Source organism: Anas acuta, chromosome 2, assembly GCF_963932015.1.
Source record: "Anas acuta chromosome 2, bAnaAcu1.1, whole genome shotgun sequence".
Taxonomy (NCBI): Eukaryota; Metazoa; Chordata; class Aves; order Anseriformes; family Anatidae; genus Anas; species Anas acuta.
Window position 1 is genome coordinate 139030608 of NC_088980.1, and position 15119 is coordinate 139045726.

The 15119-nt window shown below is 40.1% G+C and overlaps 1 protein-coding gene across 5 annotated transcripts in view; it reads left to right on the top strand.

Annotated features, from left to right (window-relative positions):
* The window catches only part of OXR1 (oxidation resistance 1), a 267820-nt gene that overhangs the window by 118999 nt on the left and 133702 nt on the right, over window positions 1-15119 (top strand). For 4 of the 5 annotated variants that reach the window (XM_068672484.1, XM_068672491.1, XM_068672485.1 and 1 more), the window contains 2 exons: window positions 6905-7070; window positions 12870-13066. In XM_068672484.1, the coding sequence (XP_068528585.1) occupies window positions 7012-7070; window positions 12870-13066 (256 nt within the window). In that variant the 5' untranslated portion in view covers window positions 6905-7011. The remainder of the gene's footprint in view (window positions 1-6904; window positions 7071-12869; window positions 13067-15119) is intronic. The other variant, XM_068672486.1, reaches the window with a different exon arrangement.

Genomic DNA, 15119 nt, shown 5'->3' on the forward strand with positions numbered 1-15119 from the left:
TCATCTGCTCCTTATACATCTTCCCCTCTAGATGCTTCACCATCTTTGTAACACTCCTTTGGATAATCTATAATATTTTTATGTCCTTATGTGGTGCCCAAAATTGCACAGAGTGCTCGAAGTGAGGCTGCACCACTGTAGAGCAGAGCATGACAATGACTTCCCTCTATCAGCTAGCAGTGCCGTGATTGATGAACGCCAGGGTATGGGCGGCCCTTTTGGCTGCCAGGGCATGCTGTTGACTTGTACTCAACTTGCTGCCAACCAAACCCTCAGATCCCTTTCCACGGGGTTGCTCTCCAGCCTCTTGTCCCCCACTCTTTACATATAAGCCAGAGTTGGCCCATCCCAGGTGCAGAATCTAGCACTTGATCTTGTTAAATTTCATGTGATTGGTTGTTTCTCAGCTCTAATTTGTCAAGATCTCTCTGCAAGGTCTGTCCACCCTTGAGGGAGTCAACAGCTCCTCCTAGTTTAGCGTCATATGCAAACTTACTTAGTATATCTTCAAGTCTTATATCTGAGTTATTTATGAAAGCTTTAAAGAGAACTGGTCCTAAAATGGAGCCCTGCAGAACCCTCTAGTGGCTGGCCACCATCCTGATGTAACCCCATTTACTATAACCCTTTGAGCCCAACCCACCAGCCAACTGTTTACCCATCACATTATGTTTTTGTCCATCACAACATCACAATATGTTTTTCTCTTTGGCCACCCATAATCTTCCTCCATAGATGGTGAAGGAGATACAGTTTTGATGTGCTGGAAGGCTGAAAAGCATCTGCGTTTACCTTAATACCTGCAAATCTGATCCTTCTGATCCTTCTGTTTAGTATTCAATTTCAAATTGTCAGCTGGAGATTTACATTGCACATGTTAAAAAAAAAAAAAAAAAAAAGTTGGATTCTGTCTGTCAATATGACATGCTATGTGCATTGATGGTCTCCTCCTTCCCAGGACAGAGACAGCCGTGTTGTTCCCCTGGTCCTACGGGTCCTAAATATGCTGCTAAGTCAGGGCTTCAGAAATAAACAGCTAGTTTATTAAGAATGAAGAGTAACACACTTCATCATGCTGCTCTTTGTTTTAAGTTAATTGAATGGCAACACCTGTCTGAAGAAGTTCATTTTCTGAGAAAATACTGACAAACCTGATAACTACAGTACTTGACTTCACGGTTGCTTTGTTAATTACTAGCTTAAAAACGAACCCTTCAATCTATATTTAACCAAACTGTTTTTGTTGTGTTTTAAACAACTTTTTCAATATTTATTGTTACCATTAGTGTGGATTTAAAGTAAAAGACTCCTGTTCTCTTTTAAACTATTACCTTTCTTCATGTTAAATTTTTGCTTAATGGTGTAGAAAGAGGCTATTTATTTTTATGGTAGGAAAGACTGGAAAGTACCTTTTGTTATTTAAATATTAAATTTATAGAAATCATTTTTAATCATATGTTTTTTTGTTTGTTTTTAATCCCTACATCTTTATATAAATCTGAACTGCATAATTACTGGACTATATGTTTATATTGTCTGTCATTCAGCTTTTTGCTCCAGCCACGTTGTCAGTGAAATGCCCACCCTATCTGCTTCAATCTCAGGCCACACAAATGTTTGTGCACCCCTACTAGCCCCAGTCCTGGAAGAGTGCACAGGATTCAGAGGACTTGCTGCAGTGTCCAGAAGGAGATCTGGTGGTGGCAACTTCTCGTGTAGTCTACAAGTGTCCTAATTCCAGTCAACAAGAAAAATCAAAGTGAATGCTGACAGGTTTTTAAAAGACAAATATTTTAAAACAGTGAAAGTCTGCTATCTAAATCTCCGGTGCCTTCCAACAGGCAGCAATATGCTTTGATCATTGTGGCACCAAAGAGCAGTGGCTTGATAACAGGGTGCCAGTAGAGAAGAAAACAGGATTACAAGGGAGGACCTGAAAGGCTGGACTAAGTTGGCTTAAAAGGCAAGGGGGCATTTCATTTGAAAAGAAAGCTGAAAAAATAAATTGTCTGTCATGATTCTTAGTTTAAAATGAAAGCTAAGAAGAGGAGAAAATTGCCCTGATGGGAATGAAGAGAGCCTTAACAGCCTTGATAAAGTTAGTAGGCATGGTCCATTGTGAGCCAACATCCAAGTAAGAAATATTTGCATAGTGTGGGATAAGTACCTCCTGCCTACAGCTGTGCTGACCTAGAAGTTACCAAGAGTGGAAATTTTTACTGTGATCACGACACATTGTTTTCTGACCCTACAGTTAGGGTATTGTAGTCCTGTATGCCCCTATAGTAGTCCTGCATGTCCCTATAGTTAGGGGAATTAGTGGTGAAACATCAAACATTCTCATGATGTAAAAACTTTCATATTCATGATATTCATGAAGAGCTTTAGTTTTCCTTCTTTTTTTTTTTTTTCCTTTTTTTTTTTTTTCCTCTTTTTTCTTTTACCATAGTTCGTTGTGCTCAGAATAAGTTTTCTTAGGTTCAGTTTGCCCCTATCTCTGTGCTTGCCTGAGCCCCTTCCTTCCCACTGAGGGATGCTCATGCCCTCACTCCTGCAGTCCTGCTGCTCTTCCGACAGAGCTTCCCCAGGTTTGTGGTTGCTCGTGTGACCCAGTGGTGTATCAGGAGATAGTTTTTATGGGCTGTGCTCAGAGGGTGCAGACATAAGGAAATGTCTTTACAACCTTTATGCTCTCGTGGGCCCAAAGCAAAAAGTTGTTAAAAATGTTCCTCCTTCTACCACAGAAGTGAGAAATAAAACAGTCATGTGGGCTTTCTTTCACTTCCTTCCTTCCTTCCTTCCTTCCTTCCTTCCTTCCTTCCTTCCTTCCTTCCTTCCTTCCTTCCTTCCTTCTCTCTTCCTCTCTTCCTCTCTTCCTCTCTTGTTTGTTTTGGTTTTGTTCATTTGCTTGTTTTTATTTGGTTTAGTAGGTAGGCCCAGTTCCACAATCTATTGTTCAGGTATATGTTTCTTCTCATATAGAGGTCTGAGTAGTGTAGGTTGTTATTTATCAAATTACCTTGTGGCATTGCTTGCTTTTTGGGATGACATGACATGAAAATATAAATGCTCGAGAAAGCTTTTTCTCAATAGATGCAGTTAACAGTCTTTCTATTTTCTAATTGCTTCTGATGGGACCTACACTTGGCTCTGGACCTCTGCCTACCATGTGGCTGAAGCATCCACATGAATACAGGATAGCCTCGGGTCCTCAGTCAGCCCTGCAGGCTGTTTTGGGGGCTGTAGAGAAAATGCTGATAACGACTTTGCCATGTTCCTAACCTCAGGTGGACAGAGAGCATGCTGTTCGGGGTTAGTCTGAGCTGAATACTTAGAGCAGGAGGGTCTCCTGATGGGAGGGTAGGAGAATACGTTTGTTGAACTATAAAATATTCCTGTATCTTTGATGACCTTTCTCTCCCATCTGGTATAACCTTTGCTCACTGAATTTATGAATCAGAAATACAAGAACAAGTCAAATATTTTTTCAAACTTTTATGGCTATTTCCCAGCGAAACTCTCTCAAGAAAAAAAAAGTGGCTTGAATATAATAAGAATATAATAAGAAAGTCAGTATGTTTTCAGTGGAAAGTGTGTTAGATAGAATAGAGTAGTTTAGGCAGAAGAGACTTCCAGAGATCATTGAGTCCCACTGCCTGACCACTTCAGGGCTAACCAAAAGTTAAAGTGTATAAATGAGGGCATTAATCAAACGCCTCTTGAACATTGACAGGCATGGGGCATCCGCCATCTCTTAGGAAGTCTGTCCCAGTGTTGGACCACCTTCACAGTAAATAATTTTTGCCTTATGTGCAGGCTGAACCTCCCTGGTTCAGCTTTGTGCTTTTTCCTATGAAATAATACCATTGTGTTCTGCCTAGCAAATAATAGTTAAGAGAGGAAAAGGAAAAGGAAAAGGAAAAGGAAAAGGAAAAGGAAAAGGAAAAGGAAAAGGAAAAGGAAAAGAAAAAGGAAAAGGAAAAGGAAAAGGAAAAGGAAAAGGAAAAGGAAATGATATCAAGCTCATTTTATACAATCTATACATTTACTGCACATTGCATTAAGGTGTTAAAATCATACTTACTATTCAAAATACTTGAATTATATATGAGTTGAAAGACCAAATCTGAATTCTCCTTTGGCTATGGTGATGAAAGATTTCTCATTTTGCCTAGTTTCTAACTTTGACAAGTAAGGTGCTTCTGCAGAGATTTATCTGACATTATTAAATCCTGCAGAGTACTTTGAGAACCAGTTTATGCTTCCAGCAAGGAGAAATGCTAGATGTTTCATTCTCCTCAAGGAACAGCTTCTGTCCCTCTTCACTGTAACAAGCCTGCCCTTTGTGAGATGGTGCTAATTGCTTCATTTTATGAGCTGCTTTTTGTCATGTGAGGGCTTATGGAAAGATATATTATGCACAGATTGAAAATCTATGTAATATTTATTTCAAGAGTAACCTATACTACAATACTATGAAAACATGGTATTTTTACAAATTGGGTAACTGAGGTGCCTCAGAAAGGTGTTGTTTGGCTTGCCGTTCAAGTTTGTAGCCTTTGTCCAGTCTTGTCATTGCTGTTGACTCAGTGAAGTCAGGTGGGTGCTTCCAAAGACCTCTAGGTATTACATGTTTTTTCAGTCCTACATCTGTGTAATGTCCTTCACCTGGTTCTTAGAAAAGTGGAACAGCAATAATGCCTTCCACATGCATGCTTGTAGGTCCAGTGCCAGGTAGGACATGGATGGCTTTGGGCAAGGAGTGCCTTGAACCTCAGTGTGAGGAGCACTCATGGCTCTAGGAAAAGGAGGGGAGTCTCCATTTGGGAAGGACCATGAGGAGGGGTTGAGTGATTGCCTGTGAGGTGGGTGACTTCTGTCCTGGATTAACCCCGATGGTCTAGTTACAGCTCACGAAGTGTCAGTCTCTTCACTCTCTATACTGTGTCCAGCTGCTTAGGCTGAAGATGGTGGTTCTTGCCTGCTGCAGCTGGTCTCAGGACTGCTGGTCCGAGTTGGTCCCAGGCTGCCCAGCAGCCCTGTGTAACGTGAGAGTGGGGTGTCATGGTCTGACAGCACAGGGTGCCCAGGTGCAGGAGGGGGTGCCACCCTGAGGATGGGGAGGATGCAGAATCACTGGTCTCCAGTTGTCTGAAACCACTCCAGCTGATGGGCTCACTCACAGTTTATTTATTTCCTTTTCCTCTTTTACAAAATACCTTAAAAACTTACTGAATGATTTTCAGTGAAGAAATCAGGATGTTTAATCCCATGTATGTTTTGTGGAATAAAAATAATAATAAATAAATTGGTTCTATATCTTGAAATAAGTGTTTAAGTTGTTTCACTGTTTACATTTCAAGCTGCATGAGCTACTGAGCAAGGAAGAAGAATGAGCAGATTTGCATTTTTATGTCTTAGGACAAGCGTATCCACAGTATTTTCTTTTAACATGAGCAGAGGTTGCCTGCTGCGCTGATGCTTATTTGCTGAGATGGTAGAACTACAGTGCACAAATCTGTGCTGCTGTATGAGTGTTGTAACTTCCAACCTCCTTTTCTGCCTCTTTGAGAAGTTAAAAGGCCCTTTTGCTTCCAAATTTGACTACATAAATGTATGCACGTTACAATTACATATATTGTGGCAATGCTGGGAACATTAAGTGCCCAGGGGTATTGCTGCTGACTTGTAAACAACTTGGAAAACAGTCAAGCCTAAGGTTGGACTCAAAAAGAAATGTAAATGCAATTGCCTAAATAAAAGGCTATGGATAAAGCAGCTTTTTTAATGTATAAATTACTTACAGTTAACACAGAAAACAAGAGATTTTATGACAAAGTTTAATAAATTATACAGAAAAATGCTACAAGTTTATATGGCTTCAGTGTAGGTGAGGTATTCCATGCATCTCAGAGTATGTCAAGCTGCTTTCAGACCACTGTCTCCACATGTTTTTGAAAACTTTGTGAATTCTGTATTTGGGGGAAAGATGACAGTAGTACAGGATTTGGTCCTGCCAGCCTGAAAACCTCACGTTAATGGTCAGAAAAATGGGATCTGGGGCTGGTCGCATAGCCTGTAACAAAGAGATTTCAGAAATAGCTCCTTCTAATCAGGTGAAGTAAAGTCTTTTCTCAGTGATACAGCCTTAAGATATTTTGGACTGTTTGAATCCAGTCCTTATATACAAGGTTGCATTGGAAATAATGCTGCAGCATTAATGAGACAAACATGAATTAAGTGGAAATTGCCATTACTTTAAACCATTATGCAAAATTTTTCTGTGCAGAATATGACAGAGCTGGAAATTTCAAGACCCATGCAAATTTTACAAAAGTAGATTTGCATAAAGCATTGGAAGAGCTTTTGTGAAAATGGAACTAGTGGGAGTTATTTAAATAACAGTATAGCAGCTATTAACAAAATAGCAAGATCCAAAATAGTAATTTACTTTTCACATCTCTTCTAAAACATGTCCAGAGATAAGATATCTGTCAGCAAATAGTACAGTGTTGCAACCCACCCTCTCAAAATCCTAAAAGGAAAGATCAAGAAATTTTTATACCTGACAAAATACGCTGCCTAGTTGCTGAGCATATTATTTCCACCATGTAAAGCAGCTGTAAAATATTATACAGTCATGGTGAAGCCATATGATCTTGAGCTCTTAATCATTACAAATGCTTACAAAGGAGAAAAATAATGATCTGTATACACTGTGACTATCTGAGTTATTGTGTATTTAGCATGATTGCTGCCATCTTCTCCCCCATCATCATCATCACTGCCCTCTCCACTGCTGCCCTACCTCATTCTCCTGTGAATGCACATCTCCAGGACCATCTGTGGTGCGTAGAGCGCGTTGAATCCTTTGCCAGTGGACTCACTAACGCTTCTCTCCCAGGCAGTGAGAATGCCTTGTCCCACTTGAGCCACAAGCGGATTCTGGATTCTCCCGCTTGGAGTAAATGGATGTAACCTGGCAGCAACCAATCTTTATGTCTTCTGTAAATGATCCTCCAAGGGTTTACCTGTAGCAGTGCTGTCATGCTCCCAGGAATAATCACAAGGTTTGTGTGCATTTTCGTCAATCTTTATTCTGTGGTGTGCCTTTGAAACCCATTAGGCACAAGCATTGTCTACAGAGCTTTGTTAAAAGGTCACATCACAAAAAATTGTTTTTCAACAGTTTGGGTATTCTTCATCTTTCCCCCTGACACCTTGTGGCAACTTGTGTTTTGGCATAGTCATTTGTTACGGAATGATGTATGGTGGTACTTTTCCTGCATGTATGGGACCACATCTCTGAGGATGACTGGGAAGTGGAGAGAGGGTGGACTGGGTTTGCTGTCTGGTGTTCTGGTGACTATCAACCCTTGTATTTGCATGGTAATGTTTGATAGTGTGTGTAAAGGAGTAAAAAAGAGTGTTTTATATTGCTCTGCATGCTCGAATACATATGGTGGGGGGACATTGAGAAAAACATGATGTTGAAGTGCCACTATTTTTCGGCACATAGCTGTTGTGCCAACACTGTTTTCTTTCCTGAAGCTAAGCTGGATGTTGCATTGTTAATAAATACCTACTGCTTTGAATTGTTCTTTGGGCTGTGTAGGTGTGAATTAAATTCTAATCTTTTCATAATGCCACCTGTGCGAAGGTTTTCTTGTTTTCTGCCATCAAATGATCTCATAAGCTGCTTGCGTTATCAGAAAGCTCTGCTGCATGGTCAATACCTACAGTAATATTTTGAAGGGCTTTTCTATTTTCTTGTTTACTGACAAGCATCCACTTCAGAGATGTTATATGTTCTAGCTGCTTTGCGTTGTTTGGTTTTGTTTCCCCCTGCAATTCGTAATGACCAATTCAGATTTGAATTGCACGTGTGTCGCACTCAGCTGCGTGCGGTGCTTAGAGAGGAGTGGTACTCCGGGACAGTATCAGAGGCAGCGCATGTACTGAGTGGCTGTGAAACCCCTCTCTACCTTCCAGCCATCCTTGGTTCAAGGAATTTCCGAGCTGAAGGTTGCCTTTGTGTATCTGCATGCTTGATAGCCCATAATGGATGTTTTCTCCCTGACTTGTGTAATTCATTTTCGTACTGAGTGATACTCCCAGCCTGCACAATTATTGCCGTCATGCAATTATACACAGTTCAAAGAAGTACAACTATTTGTTTATTTCAGACTTGCTGCTTGCTTTCATTTGGTGCTTCTTATATCTCCTGCTGTGAAAGTGGTGAAAAATCCTTTCCTCCTGCTCGCCTGCTCCATTGCTGATGGCTGTGGAGATCCCTGCCCTGCTCCCAGCCATCAGCTCCTTCTTGCACTGAGCAGCCGCAGGTTGCTTCATCTCTCTTTGTGAGCTTTGTGAGGAGCTGTCTCATCATTGCTGCTGTTGGGTTTCTTTTCTTTTTTTTTTTTCTTTTTTTTTTTTCTCTGTATCATTCTAATTCTGCCATCTTCTCTTTGCGAGGGCATGGCCAGAGCTGCAGGTGGTATTCCAGAGCATTAAACAAACCATTTTCCAGCAGACTTACAAAGCATTGCCTTCTGCTGCAAGTGTGCTGAGGGAGCCTCACATGGAAAGTGGAGCCGGTCTGGAAGAGCTGAAGCAGGCCACAGGTCCTTTACCTGATGCATTGCAACTGCCATGGCAGTCCAAAGTGCCAGCCACGTGCAAATGCAGATTTGTGTGGAGGCTGGGTGGGATAACAGGGAAAAAAAGTAACAAATAACTTGTCTCAGGCATTCTTCTGTATATGAGTTGCCAGATCTTTTCAGTGGTGTGTTGAAAACAGAGGACAAAGCTTGTGTTTTCCAGGATCAGATAAAGCCTGGCTGTTGACATTGCTTTAAATCACATTTCTTGCTAGAAAGAAATCAAATTCATAACCAGCTTTTCTGGGCACTCAAAAATACCACGTGAAGAATAAGCATCACTTTTCAAACGAATGATTTTGTTTCTCCTATTAACTGTGTGGTAAAATCTCTGGAATAGTCACAGAGAGCACAGGGACACAGGGACTTGTTTTGTATTCAGTAGGTAAAAACGAGTTAGGCTTTCCTCCAAATCTTTGTAAGGCATTTTTACTTAGAAATTCTTAAATAACAAGTTGTACAGATTTCCAGCCCCTGGGATGCTTTGTATGCTTGCTTGTTTCCACCATACATAGTTTAAAAGCATTAATTTTATTTATTTATTTATTTTTCCCTTTGGATAGGACTGCCAGCCATGCTTGTTTCAAGATCTGTTTAGAGAATGATGCCTTATTTTTTCCATGATGCTTTACCAAAAAAAAAAAACAGTCTGAAGTTATAAAAAGAAAACATGCATGGATTGCATTAGAAACTGAGGGAGTTTGTGACAGTGTAGGGACAAAATGCTAATGCTCTTAAAACCTATAGCAGACATCCCAGTAACTTCACCAGCCCCAGGATTTATTGACTTTCCATATGTACTGACTGCCTAGAGCCCTCTGTGGTCAGTGCCTAACCACCTGACAGACTTTTTGCTTTTAGAGGGAAATGTTTAGAATCCATTCAAAGTGACCTGTCACGGGAGGTGCTGCTGGGGAGCGCGGGGAGCCAGCTGGCCAGGCAGAGGTAAAGCTGGAGCCATCTGTTGGGCTGTTCGTAAGCTGTGGTGGAAAACTTTGCATGGGGAGAATGGAAAGAGAAATAAAGAGGAAGTTCAAAAGCTGGTCAGTGTATAAATCATATCATGCAGCTTGGAGATGCACATCCCTCCTGGCTTAGCTAAATGAGCAGACCCACTGCAATCAGGAACCGGCAGGATGCTGAGAGGCAGATCTGGGCGCTGTGCTGCTGCCAGGCAGGTCAGAGGCACCAAGGGGTGACTGTGCTCTGATGGCTGGAGCTACTGGGGTGTGTGACATCTGTTCTGAGGAAAATACAGGGAGATATAAATGGATAAAATGTTTTTTTAATGGGTTATTAGTAATAGTGCAGTTGAATTACACTGATAGATGTGTGAAAGGTGTGTTTTGACAGGGCTGTCTAAAAATGAGGTGCTGCTCAGCCATTAAATCAGCCATGTCCCAAACAAACACTGTACCTCCAGACCCAGTCAGTAGCAGCCGAGTAATCCCTGCTATAGCCCTGCTTGAATGTCAGCCCAGGATGGGCTGTCTCAATTAATTGCCAGTAATTGGGCCTTCATACTCATTTGATGTTTCCATTGAACTTACAGATTTTGTTGCGAAGGTGCCTTAACACTGAAGTGAGACCACTGCCATACTTCATAGAAGCCACCACTAGCCAAGAGGGGGCAGTAATGACCTCCTAGGGATTCCACACCTCAGAAAGACTGCAGATTTTACTTTTATTAGTTAATCTTTCCCCCCCTTCCCCAGAACTTGTATAATTTAAGGACAGCTACAGAAAAAGAAATTTCTGACCTTTCTAGTTCAGATCTCAGTGAAGTTAGAACTGTGCCCTTGCCACTGAATGTGCATTTCCAAGTCCTGCCCATGCAGTGCTGACTTTGAAATCCTTGCTGGTATTTTCTCTGCCGTCTGGCTGCAGCAGCGTCATTTGGGGTCACACCAAGCAATACTGCAAGACTTGTGTTGCCCGTTGTTGAAATCTTAGTTGAAGGCTGCTATGGAATACATGAAGTAAAAGATAAAAGCACTTTGCACAGCATTTCTTCTATATTTGTTTTTCTACAAGACAGCCTGAAATAAATCAGGAACAGGGAATGTGATCCTGAAGCATTTCACATTCAGATTGCTTCCTGTCAGAGAATAAATCGTGTCTCAGCCAGTGCACCTTTAAATAATAAATAAATAAATAAATAGGGCAGGGGGAAGCAAGCATAGCACAAGGCCAGTAATAAAGCAGGGTGCTGGAAAAGGGTCAGCCTTACAAAGAATTAGTTTTCCTGGCTTCAAAACATACACAGAACTCAAGGTTTCTTTGCAAGGCATTGCAGTCCAGTGAAGATGCCTTTCAAAGGCAGACTAAGTGGCTCATTTTTCTGAAGACATTCCTATAAACTTGTGTCCTCACTTGAACCTGTGTTCAGAGTAAATAACTATTTCTTTTTGCACATTAATTTGCTATAGGCATTTGAACCCAGTCCTTCATTAATCATGTCACCTAATAAAGGTCGTGTGGTCTTTTGCTGTTCAGGTGACAGGTATCATCCCTTTATTCCTTGTTGATTCCAGAAGAACAGACACAGTATATTTGTAGCAATCTGGTATTCCCCCCAGTGCAGCAATCTATTTTATTAATTGGACTGCCCTTCAGATGGCCTTGGTGGCCAAGAAAGTGCTCATTATATAGCTGAGAATGTATATCATAATGGTATTTTTCCACTTCTACCATTTATTTCAACGTGCCTGCCGTCTGTCTTCCTCTGAGGCAGAGTATTGGCACAGGCATAGAAATACATAATGCAGAACATATGTACACTTATTGATCTTTAGGTCTCACTTGCCTTGGTTTGAAATTATGGAGGTAATAAACACTTTGTAGCTTCTTTGCACACAACATTTTTGCACAGCACGGAAGCAAGGCTCTGTAACCTACGGAAATAACAGTGGACGCTTGGGTCAGATGTAGAATATTATTTCTCAAAAACTAGTGATTTTCTTCTGCAAAGTCATCCTTTAAACCTCCAAGGGTTTCAAGTGGTAATGAATTTTAGATATATATATATATATTATTATGAATATGGCATATTCAACAAGGTAGCAGATTTTAACATCATAAAAGAATACCAAGTTAACCAATGAGTCAATTAAAAATATATATATATTGCCTTCATTTTAGGTAAATACCTTTGATCATCTGTGATGACATGTGATCAAATAGTACTCAAAAACCTCTCAAAACAAGATTTCTAGAGTGTCATTTCAGATAACAGTTTTCTTTTTTTTTCTCACAGCATGTTAGTCAGGGAGTTTGCCCTGCCCAGTCTTAGTTATGGCAGAACTGTGGTGATTTAGTGATGGGACTGTACTTAAAACTTCTTCAAAGTGGGATTTGAGAATTTTTGTGTGTCTCTGTCCTGCAGAACTCTGAGGAAGTGTTTGGGGAGCAGACGTCATTTTCCTTGACTTCAGCAAGGCTTTTGACACCATCTACCAAAATATTCTTGTATCTGAGTTATGATGTTATGTCTGGATGTGTGGACAACCAGATGGGTAAAGAAAAAAAAAAAAAAATGGTCAGGTTCAGAGAATAGTGGTTAATAAGTCAAATTCTGCCTGGATGCCATTAATGAGCAGAGCAGCACTGATTTCTTTGCAGGAGTATTTCTCTTCCTCTGCCCACTGCTGTTACAGTGCACAAAGTGGCATCAGAGGTTAGTGGGAGTCTTGAATTTATGTGAGAAACAACACGTTAAAATTACTACAGAGTGAGAAATGCAGTTGTAGAGCTACAACTGAATTCAGATCGTAAGTCAGCTCCTTTCTCTTGGGGCTTTCAGCAACTTTGTGCAAATGATTTAATTTCTTTGTATTCCCCTTGTCTGTGGAAATTTAAGCCAAGCAAATGTAATGATAGGTTAATTGTATCAGCTCATCTTCTCTGGAATGGATTAGGGACTGATCCTACAAGCAGCTCAGCAGGCTGATCCAAGGGCAGTTCATTTGCAGCTATGTGTGAGCTGCAATAGGATGAGACGTAACTGCTGTAACTGATTTAGCAGGAGCTGAAAGGGGAAATTACTACAAGGCCTAATTTACCACTGCTGTTCTTCTGTGTTGTGCTGGGACATGCATGAATTGTGTACAGTGAATATGGTGGTGTTATTCTATATTAAATAAAGCAGATTATAAAATCTAGCTGTAGAACAAAGATTAATAATACCTTACTGCCTTAAATTGTCTTTAGATTAAAGAAAAAGTCACAGTCGGTGGATATTAGTGGGCCAGGATGCAACCCAGTGGCAGCTGAAGCTCAGACTCCTCAGCCCAGTAAATCTTTGCTTGCCACTAAGGCAACAACTTCTGAGGAGGAACAGAACAACACCGCGAATACCCAAAGGCGCAACCCACGGAGGAGTGAGTTGAAGAGATATTACACCATCGGTGAGTTTTCTTTCACAGAAAAAATCAAATATGCTCATTAAAATCGCAAGGATTTCCTATTTACCTGTGCTTTATTTCTTTTAGTTAATTGTGTTTGGCTGTTAAGGTTACAAATGCCCACAGCGAGCAATAAGATGTCATATCTTAATGCTGATGCCAAATTACTGTTAAGAATTAATCTGCTTTGTTTATCTTGCACAGTTTACAAGAATTCTTTCTTCAGCCTTTTTTTTTTTTTTTCTTTTTTTTTTTCCTAAGAACAATTATTGAAGAAAGCACAGAAGCAATTTAGGGAGGAATGTTATGGAAAGGATGTAATTGCCTTTGACAATCGATTGCATTAGAATTTAGGCAGAGATAATTTAGAATGCTCCTGCTTAGAAAGGATTTCCAATTTGGAGAAGGCCTACTGAGCTTGGAGTACTTCTAGGAAAACGTAGCCTGGATTAATTAGGGGTTTCTGGATACCTTTTTCTGAATAATTTGGGTTTTTGGATATTCTCCTGAGATTTCAGTATCTACATGCTTCATAAAACTGTCTTAGGCACCCTAGCAGGTGCTTCATAACTTGCTTCCCCATAAATCTTTTCAGGACCGGGCCTGACTGATTTCTTTGGTAAGATTTTGCTTCTTACCTGATTAAAACTGCACAAAGAGTGGCCTTCTAGTGTTTGTGCCTGGTACATTAATGCTTATGAGAGGCAGATATGCTAATGGGAATTGTAAAAATAAGAGGGATGGATGCTAATGCTGTGCTTTGAACAGACAAAAAGTCAGCAGTTTTAGGAAAAAGAAGATATGTATTTTAATTATGGGTTTGTTGGCTGTTGAATTACTGCAGAATAATGTGAGAATTTCATTCTGTTAAAGGTAAATATTTATGTGCCTTTAACTCATCTAAAAAGTAAAGAAAAATGTGTTTCATTAAACATTTCTCATGTGTTACATCTGAATGCTTAAAATTGCCAATGTAGTTTCCTTCTTTAAAAACAATCTACACAACTTAATAATGAAGGATGTATTTTAAGTTGTCAATGGTTATATGTATTTGCAGTTTTTGATGTTCCTTGTTCAAAATGAGCTGTGGAATTGCCTTCCAAAAACTCATAGAAGCTTTGACTATCTGATCCCACTCAATCCTGTCTACCTCAACATAAACAAAAATGAGGCAAAGTGAAGTCATTGATGAGTTCGTTAGCATCTTGGACATAGATTCCAAAATTATATTTAATACTCTCAGGTTTCACTGTCCTTCTTTGAAGGATATTCTATCCTATTATGTGTGAGAATAGCACCCTAAAATGGAATCCTTTATACATTAGTCTAGAATGTGTTTTCTGAGAAAGCATAGTTAAATCAGTATACTTGAGTGATTCTTTTTTTTTACTTTTAAATGTGCTAGGAAATACTGCTCTATGACTTTTTTTTCTCATTCCTCCAAATAATCTCAAAGGAGTATCAAAGATATGCTGAGATCATTTCATGCCTAAAGCAGGTGATGGGATGGGGGAGTTATCCTCAAGAGTAGTAATGAATGTAAAGATCCACCATATCATCAAAATGAGTTCTTAATTTAACTCAAGATTAAAGCTGTTATTGGAAAGTTTACCATCAACCATTAAATGTTCTTCTGCCATCAACCAAATCCCAGTATTTGTATGGAGGCACTGACTCAGGTTTGCATTTATCTCCTTGTTAAGTTTGACTTGCCTGCATTTTCTGTTACGAACCTTTAAAAAATCATTGTAATGTGAACTCTACCAGTATTAGAAACCTAGAGATGCTTCTAGTGATCACAGGGTCTGAACACTAAATGCTTGTGAACCAATCTCGGTGTTGGAATAACAGAACGTTGCTCACACATTAGCTTAATTTGTCTGAACATTGTGCAGCACTTCATTCAACAGACTTATGGAAGTGTTGATTAGACCTCTGAAGACCTCTGAAGGTTAGATAGTCTGATCTCCTGTTGGAAGTAGGATTTCAGCCAACAATAGATCAGAACAGCCAAAGCATTGTCTTGCCAAGTCTTGAAAGTCTCTAGGGGTGGATA